This window comes from Megalobrama amblycephala, linkage group LG24 (genome assembly GCF_018812025.1).
Source record: "Megalobrama amblycephala isolate DHTTF-2021 linkage group LG24, ASM1881202v1, whole genome shotgun sequence".
NCBI classification, from domain to species: domain Eukaryota; kingdom Metazoa; phylum Chordata; class Actinopteri; order Cypriniformes; family Xenocyprididae; genus Megalobrama; species Megalobrama amblycephala.
The window spans coordinates 10,864,080-10,881,070 of record NC_063067.1 but is presented as its reverse complement, the minus strand read 5'-3'; the positions used below and the strand labels follow the sequence as shown (position 1 = coordinate 10,881,070).

The 16,991-nt window shown below is 37.6% G+C and overlaps 1 protein-coding gene across 1 annotated transcript; it reads left to right on the top strand.

The window, feature by feature from the left end:
* Nucleotides 1–1,895: 1,895 nt before the first annotated feature.
* slc17a9b (solute carrier family 17 member 9b) lies at nt 1,896–16,658 on the top strand. Its single transcript, XM_048178500.1, has 13 exons — nt 1,896–2,496; nt 3,221–3,418; nt 6,780–6,919; nt 8,424–8,523; nt 8,622–8,752; nt 9,946–10,042; nt 12,370–12,466; nt 12,771–12,858; nt 13,148–13,182; nt 14,437–14,552; nt 14,735–14,790; nt 15,562–15,591; nt 15,728–16,658. The coding sequence occupies exons 1-13, from the start codon at nt 2,366–2,368 to the stop codon at nt 15,904–15,906; spliced, it is 1,398 nt and encodes a 465-aa protein (XP_048034457.1). The 5' UTR covers nt 1,896–2,365; the 3' UTR covers nt 15,907–16,658.
* The last annotated feature ends 333 nt before the right edge of the window (nt 16,659–16,991 follow it).

Here is a 16,991-nt window from a genome sequence, read left to right as displayed (position 1 = left end):
TTCTTTAATGTAATTTTGTCCTGGTAATGGACAAGATTATTACACTTGGGCCGAGTATTTAAAAAAAAAAAAAAAATATTAGCGATGTCCGATTAATAAACAAATCGTTTTTTTTTTTTTTTTTTTAGTCGGATCTTTTTAATGAATCAGATGAGCCGGTTCACAAAGTGAGTTCAAAAGAGTCGTTCACTATTAATTGTACTGATTCGGTTCTCTCAACTGTAATTGACTGAACCTACAATCGTCTAGCCTATATATGCATATATATAAAGATTATAGATATATATAAAGATTTTACTGATAAGCAAAAAAAGTAAGTTACTTTATCTTAATCGTAGAAATGTTACAAAATAATGTTTATGACATTTTATCAACATGCATATGAAACCGAGTTAGTTTAATAAACAGAAGTTTATTAAAAAGTAAAAACCTTTTCAGTCAAGAGCAATTGCCAGGTTTTCACAACAAAACCTGCCCAATTGCTTCACAGAATTAGCCCAATTGCATTTCAGTGGGTGTCCCCGGTAAAAATCACGTTTTTGGCGGGGTTCCCCTGGTAAAATTCGCATTTTAGGGGCTAAATGTCATGTTATTTGGCTTCAACCCGCGGCAACAGTGTTGAAGTAGCCCAATTCCGCGAGAAAACCGCGGACTTGGCAACACTGGTTAAGAACAGGGGCGGCGCCAGCCGATTTTGCCGGGGCTTCAGCCCCGAATGTTTTGAGTCAAGCCCCGAATGTAATGACAGTCACTGAGCAAATATGAAACTGGACAATAGCCTATGCAAACCCCCGAAATCATAAGTTGTTTTATTTCATTGCGCTTTGGCTTTGCATATACTGCATACAGCCTGTAAAAATAGACCTTAAAAATAATCTAGCCTATAGAATACATTTCTTTGCTGTCGGTAGCCTATGGGCTACACCGTTTCTTCCTCTCTGTTGAATATGCAGCAGGTAGGGGAGGAGCTAGCACAGTCAACCGCAAGAGTGCGAGACAGTCAGCGAGCAGGAATTTCAGGTTTGAGGTTTCTTAACAGTGCTCTCAAAATATAATTTCTAAACATATCTCTCTATTAAAATACGTTAAGCAGTTCAATACCGTTTTTCTACAGTATCCGACCATACACCGGCAGCGCTTTCTCTCTCTCGCACATTTGCGCACACGCGATCAGCTGGTGATCTGGTGATCAAAATAAAAGCTCAAGGATTTATCTTTTAAAAAGAAATGAGTACACAAGTATTGTAAAAAAGATGTTTGAACCCTTTTTAATGTCCAGGTACAAGTCAACGCTGTTTCTTTGTTCAATTTGCACACTGTACATGGGTTGAAGCTCTTAATTTTGAGTTTCCAGAGTGCACCAGATTGATGCATTTAACCTTAAAATGTACAAAATTTTCTTCCGGGGGGGCATGCCCCCGGACCCCCCTAGAGCTGGTACATCCAACAAAGTTTTACAAATTACAGTGTCAAATAATGTACATTTTCTAAACAAGAATACGACAACAAAAGCTCCTTTCATGTCAGTAAAGCTGTTAATAGAAAATTTAAATGTCTTTGGACAAATATAGATTTGGGCTAAGCCCCGAATGTTTGCAATGTCTGGCTCCGCCCCTGGTTAAGAAATGTAAAATATTGTTTTTTTTAATGTAAAAGAAAATTATGTTATAAATAAATTTTTATGAGCTGAAGCATGACTGCAATAAACCGAACTGGGATGCACGAATTTACAATAAAAACTCGCATTAAACCTTTTTTGAATGGCGTAAAAATAGGCGATTCATTTTTGTGAGTAGTTTTTTAAACGAGTTGTTCAAAAGAACCGATTCGCGCACATGATTCGGACTTGGTGTATCTAATGACTTTGGTATCAATCAGTCGTGTTGCGTCCACTATACTGTCCGCTCCCATTTCGCATGAAAAATATCTTTATACGATTTTCAATTTCACATTCAGCTTTGTTGCCTAAGGCAGAGGCGAAATCATGACTGAATGTGCATTGTTATGTGTGGAAGGGGCTGAGTCACGTTACTTCCTGGTTTGAAGAGCCAGTGGTTGGAGGAACTGCGTGGCTGAAAAAAGAAACTGACACGTGGATCATCATCAACACTTCAGGAATCAGGAAAAAGCTCAAATCCGTCCCGCTGCGTTGTAGCAGCTGTGAAAGCCGTAGGTCCGGTCATTTATGCCAGTCGCTGGAGCGCAATGGATGCGTCAGGGATGTAATAAAGAGATGCTTCCGCGAAGAAACTGGGATAGAAACATATTGTTTTCATTGCTTTGCTCTTTTGCCTGTCACGCTTGTAAAGACTGACCCGAGAGGACATCAGAGCAGATAGTCACAAACGGATATATTTGTCGTTGAATGGCAATTCTACAAAAACATGGAAAGAACTCTTGTCCAGATTTGGCCAGTATTAAGGAGAATCCCTCAGAAAATATCGGACAAGCTGGGTCACAGAAGAAGTGGGCAGAGTCGAGTCAGAACTGGACAAGGTGAGAGACCACCTCACCAAACTTTCCTCTAAATAATGCTTATTAGTCTAATGCAAATAATTAATATAAGCACATTACTGTAATAATTAACTATATGAATACATTATATAACAAAGTATGTTAATGTTATGTATAAAATTGCACTTTATTCTAATTTAATCTCATAAAAATTCAAATTTATCTTTTATCTCAGCAACAAATTATGAGTGGTCAGAATGATTATTATTTTAATGTTAGTTTTTTTCAAACACAGTCCAGTTATTCCTCTTTAATTATTCAGTTTTTAATTTTTCAAACATTTCAAAAGTTTCATTCAGAATGGGAAAATACATTATAAACAAGCATGTATTAGTATTAAATTACATTTAAAGTTAAACGTGTATATACCCATATTGGTAACACTTTAAAATAAGGTTCCATTAGTTAATGCATTAACTAACATTAACAGTGAGCAGTACGTTTGTGCTCAGTCTGAAACACTGAGTCTTTAGTTCAGTTCTAAATCAGAGGATTAAAATAAACTTTGTGAAACTTGGTATTTGGGTCATCTTTTTAGTAAAAAGGTTGATGGACTAAGTGCATCTGATGCAAATTAACCTAGATAGTCACCTGCCAGTTAGAAATTGAATTTGTGTGCTTTGGCCTGTAACGACTTGTCATATGAATCTCATAGGAAACAAACAAAACAAACGTCATACATAAGGTTGTATCTCTCTGTCTCCAGGCCGGTAGCAAGAATATGGACGGTGGTGCTGTTGCTGGGCACATGTTTGCTGTACTGTGCCCGTGTGGCCATGCCTATCTGTGCAGTGAGCATGGCAGAGCGCTTCAACTGGTCCAAGAGAGAAACGGGCATGGTGTTGGGCAGCTTCTTCTGGGGCTACTGCTTCACTCAGGTCCTTGGAGGCTACGTCAGTGACAGGTTAGAGCTCACTGACTCCATTGTTTCTGTTGGTGAAACTTGAAATGAAATGTTTTTGTATACTTTACATAAAGATTTCTTTAAGTATTAAGTAATATTGGATCTTTTTAAGCGGCCCTTACATTTTTAAAGTTAATATTTGATAGAATGTAAATAGTTACAGTATCAACAGACAGTAGGACACACATGTCAGTGTCAGCAGTGTTGAATAAATGGATCACTGTCTTGTTATTAAAAGTAACACCGCATTTATTTTCATTGAATAACTCATCACATAATGCATAAAGGTAGACAGTTTTGGTAGATATTACGTTAATGTGACATCAGTCTCTGGTTTAAGGGTGTGGCTCTACTTTTAAAATGTCATCCTGTGCTCTCTGTCGAAACTGCTTTGCATATTTGTTAAACAGGTTGTGGCTGATATACAAACAGCTATCAGGATGTGTTTTTCTTAATTACACCTGTTTAGTCCAGCAGTAATTTTCATTCTTTTGCATTCAGATAACAGTGTTGGGGGTAACGCTTTTTCCAAGTAACTAGTAAAGTAACGCATTACTTTTAATTCACAACAAAATATCTGAGTTACCTTTTCAAATAAGTAACGCAAGTTACTTTGCGCTGTGTGTGAACATGATGCTCATTCTAGACTAGTTCTAGACTAAATGTGAGAAGAAATTTACTCATTTGCTACTTCTTCTCCTGCGTCCTATTCTTCTGTATTCCACAATTGCAGCACAGCTGAAAGGCTTGTTTGTTAGGGATGAGCGTATCGATACTGACGTATCGATAATTTCGATACTCAAATAAAAATATCGACACTAAGGTTGGTGTGATTTTGTTTATTTAACAAGAAAGCTTATGTGTAAAATGTGCATTGAATTGGACGAATAACCTATGTTAGCGAATAATTGTGTAGGATCTATTTTCCTGCTCATCTGAAAACACGCAAATGCTGCAAGACAGAACCAATCAATCACAGATATTGATCGTGTTCTATTTTGTAACTAATATAAAACATTCTGTCAGAATAAAAAGGCTGCATTTTATTGGTGCAACAGCCCATCACTGGCACTCAAATATGAAAATGAACCATGGTTTTACTACAGTGACCGTAGTTCAACTATCTGTAGATTTCTATGGTTACCACTACAGTAAAGAAATGTTAACCATGCGTAAACAAAAATATAATCTAATAAGTTGCAATTAATGTGTATTGAATGTTAAAATGCTTTTCAAATATAATGTTAAGTGGGTATCATTACCCATTTTACTCAAAGTAATTTAATAAATTTAATAATTTAAAAATTCTGTTTAAGGGTATCGTATCGGTATCGAAATCAACGATACTGGCCTTTAAAGGTGCCCAAGAATGCTTTTTCACAAGATGTAATATAAGTCTAAGGTGTCTCCTGAATGTGTCTGTGAAGTTTCAGCTCAAAATACCCCATAGATTTTTTTTAATTAATTTTTTTAACTGCCTATTTTGGGGCATAATTAACAATGCACTGATTTAGGCAGCGCGCCACCCCCTTAAATCGCGTGCTCCCTGCCACACGAGCTGTCGACTATATTACAGCGCATTTACAAAGTTCACACAGCTAATATAACCCTCAAATGGATCTTTACAAGATGTTCGTCATGCATGCTGTATGCATGCTTCGAATTATGTGAGTAAAGTATTTATTTGGATGTTAACGTTTTATTCTGAGTGAATTTGAGGCTGTCCTCCGTGGCTAACGGCTAATGCTACACTGTTGGAGAGATTTATAAAGAATGAAGTTGTGTTTATGAATTATACAGACTGCAAGTGTTTAAAAATGAAAATAGCGACGGCTCTCTTGTCTCCATGAATACAGTAAGAAACGATGGTAACTTTAACCACATTTAACAGTACATTAGCAACATGCTAACGAAACATTTAGAAAGACAATTTACAAATATCAGTAAAAATATCATGATATCATGGATTATGTCAGTTATTATTGCTCCATCTGCCATTTTTCGCTGTTGTTCTTGCTTACCTAGTCTGATGATTCATCTGTGCACAGATCCAGACGTTAATACTGGCTTGTGTAATCCCTTGAACATGGGCTGGCATTATGCAAATATTGGGGGCGTACACCCCGACTGTTACGTAACAGTCGGTGTTATGTTGAGATTCGCCTGTTCTTCGGAGGTCGTTTAAACAAATGAGATTTATATAAGAAGGAGGAAACAATGGAGTTTGAGACTCACTGTATGTCATTTCCATGTACTGAACTCTTGTTATTTAACTATGCCAAGGTAAATTCAATTTTTGAATCTAGGGCACCTTTAAAAGTATCTGTATCGTATCGAAAACAAATTAAGTGGTATCACCCATCCCTATTGTTTCTTAGAGCTGCGCCCTCTACTGTACAGGCGTGAATTTGTATTTCCTTCAACCTGAGGCTTACTGTGCGTTCTGGCTGCCCTGCCAACAACGCTGTACTGTGCGTTCAAACCGCCGCCGACGGGAGGGTCAAAGTAAATGACAAGTTGTGCCAACCAATCGGAATCCTCTCAAGCCAAGGACCTCTACATTCCAATTGGTTGCTGCTGAACCGCGTCATAGCTCATTACCATAAAGTTGACCTGACTTCAACTCTCCTCGACGCTCTCACCATCCAAGACGCGTCACGCTGCGCTGCTCTTCTCGGAGCTCGCCGCAGGCTCACATTGAAAATGAATGACTTCCGGTCACTTTGACACTCTCGTCGGCGGTGGTGTGAGCGCACGGTTATTCATTTCACTTTTGGTGTGTAAAGGGCTTTAACATTTGCCAAAAATAAGAACTTTTTTGTAGTTATAAAACAAACAAACAAACAGCCCAGATGAGAAAAAAATTACGCAAAGTAACATAATGCATTACTTTCCATAAAAAGTAACTAAGTAACGCAATTAGTTACTTTATAGGGGCTAACGCAGTATTGTAATGCATTACTTTCAAAAGTAACTTTCCCCAACACTGTCAAATAATATTAAAATACTTACTGCAGGAGTTCATAATATGATGCACATTTAAACTGTGAGCTAAAATACAGTCATTTTACAAAATGTCTAGTGGCCACCAGAGAGCCACAAGCTGCTCAGAAATGGGACCGAACATGATGAAGTATGTGATGCAAATGAAGCTTGCAATGAATCACTCGTCTACATTGGTCCCATGCTGCAGATCCTGAAACATCACTACAACATTTTCAAAATAATATGGAATGGAATGTCTGCTATGCTGGAGAAATACTCAAAAATATATATTTAAATACAAAAACTCATGTTTGGATTTGATGTCATGTTCATAAAAGCTTGTGTATGTGTTTTTGTTGATTTGTTTGGTGTTTAGGGTGGGAGGAGAGAAAGTGATGCTGTTGTCAGCGGCAGCATGGGGAGCAATGACAGCCTTCACCCCAATCTTAGCCCATTTCTGCTCCCAGCCCATCGTCTCCATGACGGTCTCCCGCTTCCTCATGGGCCTGCTGCAGGGTGAGTGATCGTCCCAACTGTGCTTATATGCTTTCACGCTGTGCAGATTGTGTACTTTCAAGGATCTAAGGATATTGAAGTACAATAATAGTTTAAGCTTGGAGAAAGTTACAAAACAATATTCAGTGTTTCTCTAAGTGGGGCTGGAGTTCGCTGCAAACCGCAGCAGAGCTGTGCTGTTATTAGGGGAAACTTTGCTTGCTTAGTAAATCATTTTAAATTGCTAAATGTTCTGTCCTGCAAATTTTGACCCTTTTTTACGAGAAGGAACATTTGCTGTGGAGTAGAGCATAATTGTGCTGTGGTTGGCAAAGCGAGGAATCCAATCCTGCTTTGCAAGTTAATTATGCTGTATGTCATTGTACTTCTGTTGTATTCTCTTGAAACTAGTGAAAGGAGTCTGTAAAAAAAAAAAAAGTAACTTTTTGTTACAGAAATGTTAAAGTTTGCTAAAATGTATTAATGCCATCATCTTTTACAAATCAGAATACAAGGTGCATTCACACCATGTTGGAATTACTGTAATTACGAGATACCGAAAAGTGCTCACATCCTCGGAGAACTCACAATTACAACTTGCTCCGAATTATACCATGTGACCACTGCAGATTAATTTTGGTGTTGATACCATAGTGCAGAGAGTGCATAGTGTTGCCATGACATGAACAGCTCCAAGTAGAACCAAAGTCCCTTTAAGACAAGTCATTTCACTCGGCGGCCATCTTTGAAACGCCTCTCGGACATCCTGGGCATCATCATGCAGCTCCTATCTCTTTGAATGGGGAAACATCAGATTCTCCAAAACTGTTCGCCAACCTTACGATTAAATTTCATATTTGAAATCACCAATGAAATCTAACAACAACCGACTCAAAAATTTAGTTTCTAAACGCTCGAATCATGACAAAAAAACCTGTATTTTTTCAGGCTGGATCAAGCTAATGTGCATGCGCAGACCTAAATGCGCGTCTCTTCGGAGGCGCGCGTCTGACTGTTTCTATAGAAACCGGTGATTCTAACGGCCACTGAAGTGACGCGATGACTTTACCAGTCGGCGATTGGCTCTTGGCTTTAGAAGGCGGGACTTATTCCGCCATATTGCGCGTTACACTTTCTCCCATTCAAAACAATACGAGTGACACGTCTTGTGTTATTCTATAGTCTTTGGTAGAACGTCACATGTTGTCATCTCGTAATTACAACATGGATTGAATGCAGCAAAACAGCTTTACATTATTATTCAGTATTATGAGATGGGTACAAACGCAATATTACAATATAATACTACTTACGCATTACAAAACAGAATAAAATACAAAGTGAGTATTTTTAAAGCGTGAGGATGCCCAATATACCATTTATCAGTAAATAATAAATTTGTTGGTTTTTGGTATAGGGTGGGTATAAGGTGGTATATTTGTTGGTTATTAGTCACAACATGAAAACAATAATAATCCACTTATGGCAATCCACAAATGAGTGTGTTTGTTTCCTCTGCGCTCAGGTGTTCACTACCCGTCTCTGGCCAGTCTGTGCTCTCAGAAGGTGGTGGAGAGTGAGAGGGGTTTCCTCATGAGCACAGTAGGAAGCGGCTCATACCTGGGGTTAGTGTCTGATCTCGAACTGTATCTGCTGTTTCTGTTTCATGTGGAAATGTAACAGATGTCTTTGATATTGAATTTGTGGAACTGTGTGTGTGTAGGACTCTGGTGATTGGAGGGGTCGGCTCTCTCATGCTGGACTTGTACGGCTGGGAGAGTGTGTTCTACGTCTCTGGGCTTCTGTCTGTGCTCTGGGCGTACTGCATGTGGAAGTATCTGCTCAAAGGAGAGGGTATGTACAGGATACACAAACACAAATATACGCGAGTCGTGCGAATCTCTAGGCAGTAGGCACCTCACAATTTGATTTTGATTGGTGTCAGTAGGATTGTTTTAATGTTTTTGAAAGAAGTGCTCAACAAGGCTGCATTTATATGATCTAAAGTACTGTAAAAAAAAAAGTTTTCTGTATGAATGTATTTTAAAATGTAATTTATTCCTGAGATGGCATAGCTGAATTTTCAGCATCATTACTAAAGTATTCATCTAATCAAATCATTCTAATATGCTGATTTGCTGCTCAAGAAACGTGTCTATGGACCAGCTTTGTTGTTTTAGCAGTGTTTTAATGACCATCCATATTTATTTTTTGTCTTTAGTATGATAAAAACAGAAAATACAGGAAATATGTACACAAAATGTAAAAAAAAACAACAACAACAACAACAAAAAACAATCTGAACAAAATGGCTTCTTCAGTATTTAGTGTGAGTATTCAGTTTCTCAAAGAAGAAAATCTGAGAAACTTCTTATCATATTTTGAAAGTTTTCTTGGCCGTCCAGAACTTTTCCATTCCATTTAGGTTTAAAAGAGCTGGTTTCTGCTATGTGTAAGGGGAGGTCACCAAATACTTGCCACTTTAGTCTACAGAAGTTTTTTTTTTTTTTTCTGTTTTTTAATTCTGTATATAAATTTCCTGTATTTTCTGGTTATATTCTAATAAACAGATGGAAAAATAATAACATATGGTCATTATATCATTGCCTAAACATCTAATTGTGACCTAAGACTTTTGTACTGTACTGTATATATGTTCAAGATTCAAAAGAACAGCATTTATTTGAAATAGAAATCTTTTGTAACATTATCAAATGTCTTTACTGTCACTCTTGATCAATTTATTGTATCCTTGCTGAATAAAAATAATTTAAAAAAAAATCTTTCTGACCCCAAACCTTTTGATGGTAGTGTACTTTGTAATGATTTCATATTTGCTATTGCTGTACTAAAATATCGGCCAGTCAGAATCAATAATTCTAGAGGACTATGTAGTAAATATAATAAAAATAAAATATTTCAGTGTTAATTAACCAGTTCTTTGCGTCTCTATTCATACACTCTATTCAGATCAGAACCTGTACCTGAGCTTTCATTGTGTTTCTTCAACTGTTTGTTTAAAGGCCGATTGTGCTTGTGTTTGTCAGGTCCCATCATCACACTGGAGTCTCTGGGCAGCGCTGGAACCCAGTCCAAACTGTCCAAGAGAAACTGGCTGCGTCTCTTCAGACAGCCAGCTGTGTGGTGAGATTAGCACCTGAATACTGAGTGCGTGTGTGTGTGTGTGTGTGTGTGTGTGTGTGTGAGAGAGCGTGGATGTTGAACAAAGGGTCTTTACTGAGCTCCCATAAAGGCCTGATTCACATCCGCTCCATGTCTCTCTATATATAGAGCACTCAGAAACACAGTAACACAGTACTCTGTCCCGTCAGCCAACATGGCTGAGCGTTTCTGACTGCACACATGATGTGGATGCTTTTTTTTGTGATATTTTAGTTTAAAATTATATTAATGTATAAGGAAAAGTAGATGGTAATTATTAAAGAACTTTTAAAAATACTGTTGTTACTATCACACTTAAGTACAGTTACTTTACCATGTTGATAATGCTTAAAGTCCCTGTAAAGTCATTTTAAAGTATGTGTTCTGAGTTTGTCACACCGCAGAAAAATGTGTTATTAAAGGATTAGTCCACTTTTAAATACACTTTTCCTGATAAATTTACTCACCCCCATGTCATCCAAGATGTTCATGTCTTTCTTTCGTCAGTCGAAAAGAAATGAAGGTTTTTGAGGAAAACATTCCAGGATTATTCTCCTTTCAGTGGATTTCAATGGCTACCAACAGGTTGAAGGTCAAAATTACAGTTTCAGTGCAGCTTCAAGGGCTTTAAACGATACCAGATGAGTAATAAGGGTCTTATCTATCGAATCGATCGGTCATTTTCGAAAAAAATACAACCGTTTATGCTTTGACCTTCAATCTCAAAAACCTTCATTTCTTTTTGACTGACGAAAGAAAGACATGAACATCTTGGATGACATGGGGGTGAGTAAATTTATCAGGAAAAGTGTATTTAAAAGTGGACTAATCCTTTAACCACCCAGCCAAATTTGAATGATTAAAAAAAATCTGAAAGTAAATGAAATAAGTCATCAAAGTCTCGAAAAAATAGGCAGCACTCTCTGCTCTCAAACGCTGGGGGCGTGTCCGCAGTCGGCGTTGAAACCACACCCACTCGCGAGAGCTGCTGTCTCATCAGCTGACTTGTCTAATGAGTCAAACGTACTGATGATGCATATAAAATGTGAAAAAAAAAAAAAAATCAAAAGTGATTGAGAAGGAGTGCTTTAGTAGTACTTGTTGTTACTGATGTTATCGTTGTAGCAATAGAGGACTGCAGTGACGATGTTGTTGTAGGCCAACCTTGTTGTTGCTTGATGTTGTTGTAGGAAGTTAGCATGACCCTGGTTTCCCTCAACAAAAACCCAAGAGGATTTTTTCATTGGCTTTAGATTATTGCAGAAAATAAGCTTTGTGAACTACAAAAGTTCATGATTCCTGCATGTTTTGTTCATCGTGATTGTCTTCACAAATTAACACAACTTTATGAATTTTGAAGCCTAAATACAATCAGCAGAAGTAAAAAGCTAAGGTTAAACTATAAACAAACAAACTACACCACGGTCTCATGACTTCAGTGTCAACACCACTAATCTTTCAACAAAATTTCCAGTAAAAAAAAAAAAATGATCTGAACATTTGTTCAAATATCTATAAACACAACGAGGCTGTGAAAGTTTTCCTGTTCGGCCTGATGGGGTGTCGAGAACGTCTGTAGTCCCATTTAGACACTTTCTAGAAACCGCCATTTTAAAGACCAATAAATGCTTTAAAAAAATTACAAAAGGGTGTCAGAATAAAATGTGAAAATATTTTGAGCTTGTGTTAATCATAGACCGTATTTCAGGCATTTAACCAAAAACCCAATGACTTCAGGACAGTGGAACCAGAAGTGCTAAAATGCTCATTTCCAGGTTTTGGCCTACAAAATACATCCTCCCTGCAGGACTGAATAAAGTCTTATTGATATACATAAGTTTTCTTGCATTCTTAAATTACCCACATTCATTTTTTAAATTAAAATTCATATTTTTATATTATAATTAAAATAATATAATATATTCATTTTAAGATTAATGGTGCTCAGTCATTTTTTCTCTGTAAAAACTTTTGTTAATATTGTGTTATCTTAGACATGCACTGATGCCTAATGATGTGGATGCAGTATCATGCAAATAATGATCACTAATGCCATTGTAGAGATTTGTGGTTAGCCATGATTAATTTATTCCATAAGCGAACGTCTCCAGATATAAGAGTTTACCAAAGTAAATGTTAGCATTCGGCTGGTCATGTGATCACAACATGGAGGCATGACTGTAGAATCTAGTACATAATTCTAAACATATTTGTCAAAACGTCTTATCTTTTATATATATATAGATAAGGAAAAATGACTGAGTGCACCTTCAGTGTCTTTTGTCTGACAGGCTGCATCTGTTTTTCAGTGCTGTCATTATTACACACTTGTGCACCGCCAGCACCTTCTTCACACTGCTGTCATGGCTGCCAACATTTTTCAAGGACACCTTCCCTGATGCCAAGGTAAACTGAACTGCACTCTTACAGACAGAGTGTGAGAACATGATCCGTGTCAAAGAATATCAGAGATTTCTCTGCTTCTATGTGAGAAAAACAATCTCCACTAATTAATTTCTGAGAGAGTTAATCATGTTAGTATGATGCTGTTCTGATTGAACTCCAGCAGGGGGCTCCACATAACAGCACATCAGAGTATGTGCTTGTTTCCTAATGCGCAAAACTGTAAATCCACATGGGTTGTGCTCGCCTGTTGTTCATTGCCTGTTCCTGTGTGTCTGATTGTATGTCTGCATGTGTGTTTCCTCAGGGTTGGGTGTTTAACGTGATCCCATGGTTTGTGGCCATCCCCTCCTCCCTGTTTAGTGGATGCCTTTCAGACCATCTAATCAGTCAGGGTACGAAACCATACGTACTACACGGATACGTTTAAAGATATGAGCTCACATTTGGTCCTCATATGAATGTCTTTTTGATAGACAATAGAAAGGCAATTAAATAGTCCCTGATCTTTTCTTTAGTGTCAAAGTCTGTGCTCTGTAATCATTGTTGCAACGTTACGCGTCTGTTTGAGTTTTATAGTGTTGTAAATGTCGAGTCTACACGACTGTAATTGTCTTATAAAATCTGTTAAATGTTCCTCAGCTGCCTCACTCATACTCTCGCCCCTTTCTTTTTCTCTTAAAGGTTTTGATACTGCGTCAGTGAGAAAACTTATGCAGGTACATTTGACATATACACTCTCTCATGAGTGTGTCACCATAGCTGCATTGATATGATCAGAAAAAATAGTAAAAACTGCAAAATGTTACAATATCTGCTGTCTATCAGTCTTCAGTGTCACATGATCCTTCTTAAATCATTCTAATATGCTGATCTGCTGTTCAAGAAACATTTATTATCAATGTTGAAAACAGTTGTGCTTCTTAAAATATTAAAATATTTTTGTGGAAACTGATATACATTTGTTAAAGGATTAGTCCACTTTTAAATACACTTTTCCTGATAAATTTACTCACCCCCATGTCATCCAAGATGTTCATGTCTTTCTTTCGTCAGTCAAAAAGAAATGAAGGTTTTTGAGGAAAACATTCCAGGATTTTTCTCCTTACAGTGGATTTCAATGGCTACCAACAGATTGAAGGTCAAAATTACAGTTTCAGTGCAGCTTCAAGGGCTTTAAACCATACCAGATGAGTAATAAGGGTCTTATCTAGTGAATCGATCGGTCATTTTCGAAAAAAATACAACCGTTTATGCTTTATAAACAAAATATCGCCTTGAACGTACTTTCCGCTTCCGCATTCTTCATAACGCTTACGCTGAATGTTCTAAGCCTTCCCTATTCTACTTACGGAACGAACGCGGCGCCAGTTTCGTTTTTTTCCGTAACTTGAACAGGGAAGGCGTAGGACATTCAGCGTAAGCGTTATGAAGAATGCGGAAGCGGAAAGTACGTTCAAGGCCATATTTTGTTTATAAAGCATAAACGGTTGTATTTTTTTTTTGAAAATGACCGATCGATTCGCTAGATAAGACCCTTATTACTCATCTGGTATCGTTTAAAGCCCTTGAAGCTGCACTGAAACTGTAATTTTGACCTTCAATCTGTTGGTAGCCGTTGAAATCCACTGTAAGGAGAATAATCCTGGAATGTTTTCCTCAAAAACCTTCATTTCTTTTCGACTGACGAAAGAAAGACATGAACATCTTGGATGACATGAGGGTGAGTAAATTTATCAGGAAAAGTGTATTTAAAAGTGGACTAATCCTTTAAGGATTCTTTGATGAATAGAAAGTTCAAAAGAGCAGCATTTATTTGAAATGTTTTGTAACATAATAAATGTTTTTACTTTCACTTCTGATCATTTTAATATGTCCTTGGTGTTTAAAGGTTTTAAATGATTATATATATATATATTTATATATTTGAACATTAGTGTGTATAACAATGTATTGATGTGTGTGTTTTTCAGTTCTTCTCTATGGGGGTGTCCAGTGTGTTTACTCTGTTTCTGTGCGGGACTAACACCTTCCCTGCAGCGGTGGCTTTCGTGTCTGCTACTATGGGCCTCACCACATTCAGCCATAGGTAATGCCGTGCACTGCTTACACATGCATTGAAACAAACAAACAGTAGAGCATGGTGCTAGCAACCGCAAGGTCATAGGTTTGATTCCCGAGTAATGCAAGCACTGATAAAATGTATGTAAAAGTATCTGCCAAATGCATGAATGTAAATGTGAACATATAATTCTCTCTGTGTCTTTATAGTGGGGTTTCAGTAAATGTTCAAGATCTCGCTCCATCCTGTGCCGGGGCTCTGTTTGGTAAGTAACACTTTCTCTGCTTTAACCTAAACTATGATTTCACACTTCGGTTATGTTCTGTTTATGTTCTTCAGTCAGGGTTCCTACACAGTTTGGAAAAGTATGGAATTAAGTATGTAATTTCCAGGTCTGGAAATGTATGGAAAAATATTTGCATTTCCAGACTATTGCCCATATTTAGTTTTCTATCATTGAAAATTAGCAATTTAATGAAAATAAATTTATCATACAAGAAGTGTTTTTTCATGGCAGCTATTTAGTGATACTTTAGTGATGACTGAACAAATTTAAGGTGCACTTTTGCATTTTGATATTCTTTGCACTGTATTACAGAGCCTCTAAAAGGACCTTTGCAAAAATAAAAAATATACAGACTTTTATGTGTGCAGGACAACGCACACTGAGTCACTTAATGTGCCATCAGTCCATTTCGTGGTGTGGTTTCTTGGCCGCCACAGAGTATGCATTAAAGCAGACATAAGGCCTTGAAACATGACGTACCACCCTAACGAATGCCAAATTTTAAACACTTTTTTACAGTACCCGTCTTTTTTATATACTCTTGAACTTGGCAAATAAGACAATGCAAATTAATCGTGAATAAGTCACTCCGCTTTGCGTCGTGCCTAACAACGCCCTTCAGCTGTGACTTATTCATGATACAGCACAGCCTCTCATACATTATCGCTTACTTAAAGTACATTGAATATAAGTCAGTCTCATTATTTCATGTCTTTTCTGAATCTCTAATGTTTTTTTTATTTCTTATAGGGGTGATGAATACCTGTGGAGCTTTTACAGGTAAGAACAGCATATATTTTAAATGTAAAAGTTATGTTAATCTCTTCATATCAAATGAAATAACAGAGACAGTTTTTTTACGTGTAGATTGTTAGTATGCTGTATGTGTTAATGCTGTTGTGTGTGTCCTTGTTAGGGGTCATCATGGTGTATTTCTCAGGGTATCTGATCGAGGCCAGTGGTTCCTGGGCGTCAGTTTTCGGCCTCATCACTGTGGTGAATCTGCTGGGGCTAGTCACGTTTTTAAGCTTCGCAGAAGCTCGCAGAGTGGACATAGATCTAGCGAAGGGCCGTTACCACAACATCCACATCTGAGGGCACGGGAAGGGAGCAGAGCAACACCATCAGGATATGGAGCTTATGGATCTGATGCGTGTGTGTATGAGGGGAGGGGAGGGTCATAGAGAAATCACTGACTCTAAGAAGACAGTCGCTGGTTTCTTCATTATGGCTCTTCAGAAATCTCTTTGGATGAAGAGAATATAGGAAAAGCTGTAGGAGATATTTAATCGATCTGTTATAGATCACTAGGAGCTGCAGTGTGAAGAGTGTTACTGAGGATTTTGTTGAGGTCCATGTGTTTATTCATTTCTATTTTATCCTGTAGCACCTGTGCTGGTTTATAATTGCAGTTGCTTTAATATTATCATTACTGTGACCAAATCAGATCAGAAACCTGCAGTACACCATCCATTTAATCAGGTTATGACCAAAAGATAGAATCTGGGAATTGACAGTGTTTATTAAATTATTAATAGCATGTTATTTTAAAATACCTCATCTCAGACATCTGTTTCTTCCACAGGGTATGAGATATTGATAGAGATTACTGTTTTTTGTTACTGCAGAATTGGAGTTTGTCCTAGTTGGAAGGAAGTTACTGTCATTAGTGCTTTGTTAAACATTAGTTGTGCGTCTTGTAGCTGGCTGATTTCTTAAAGCATTTTTTGTCTCAGCTGTGTGATGTTGAGAATAGTTTCTGATCTTTAAAGGGATAGTTCACCCAAAAATTAAAATTTGATGTTTATCTGCTTACCCCCCAGGGCATCCAAGATGTAGGTGACTTTGTTTCTTCAGTAGAACACAAATGATGATTTTTAACTCCAACTGTTGATGTCTGTCAGTCAATAAACACGCACAGACAAATCCAAATTAAACCCTGCGGCTCGTGACGACATATTGATGTCTTAAGACACAAAACGATCGGTTTGTGTGAGAAACCGAACAGTATTTATATAATTTTTTACCTCTAATGCACCACTATGTCCAACAGCGTTCAGCACTCGCTTAGTGAGGTCTGATCGCGCTCTGACAGCGGCAGTGATGTCTCGCGCATATATTTCAATGAGTGCTAGACATCACTGCCGCTGTCAGAGCGCGATCAGACATCACCAAGCGAG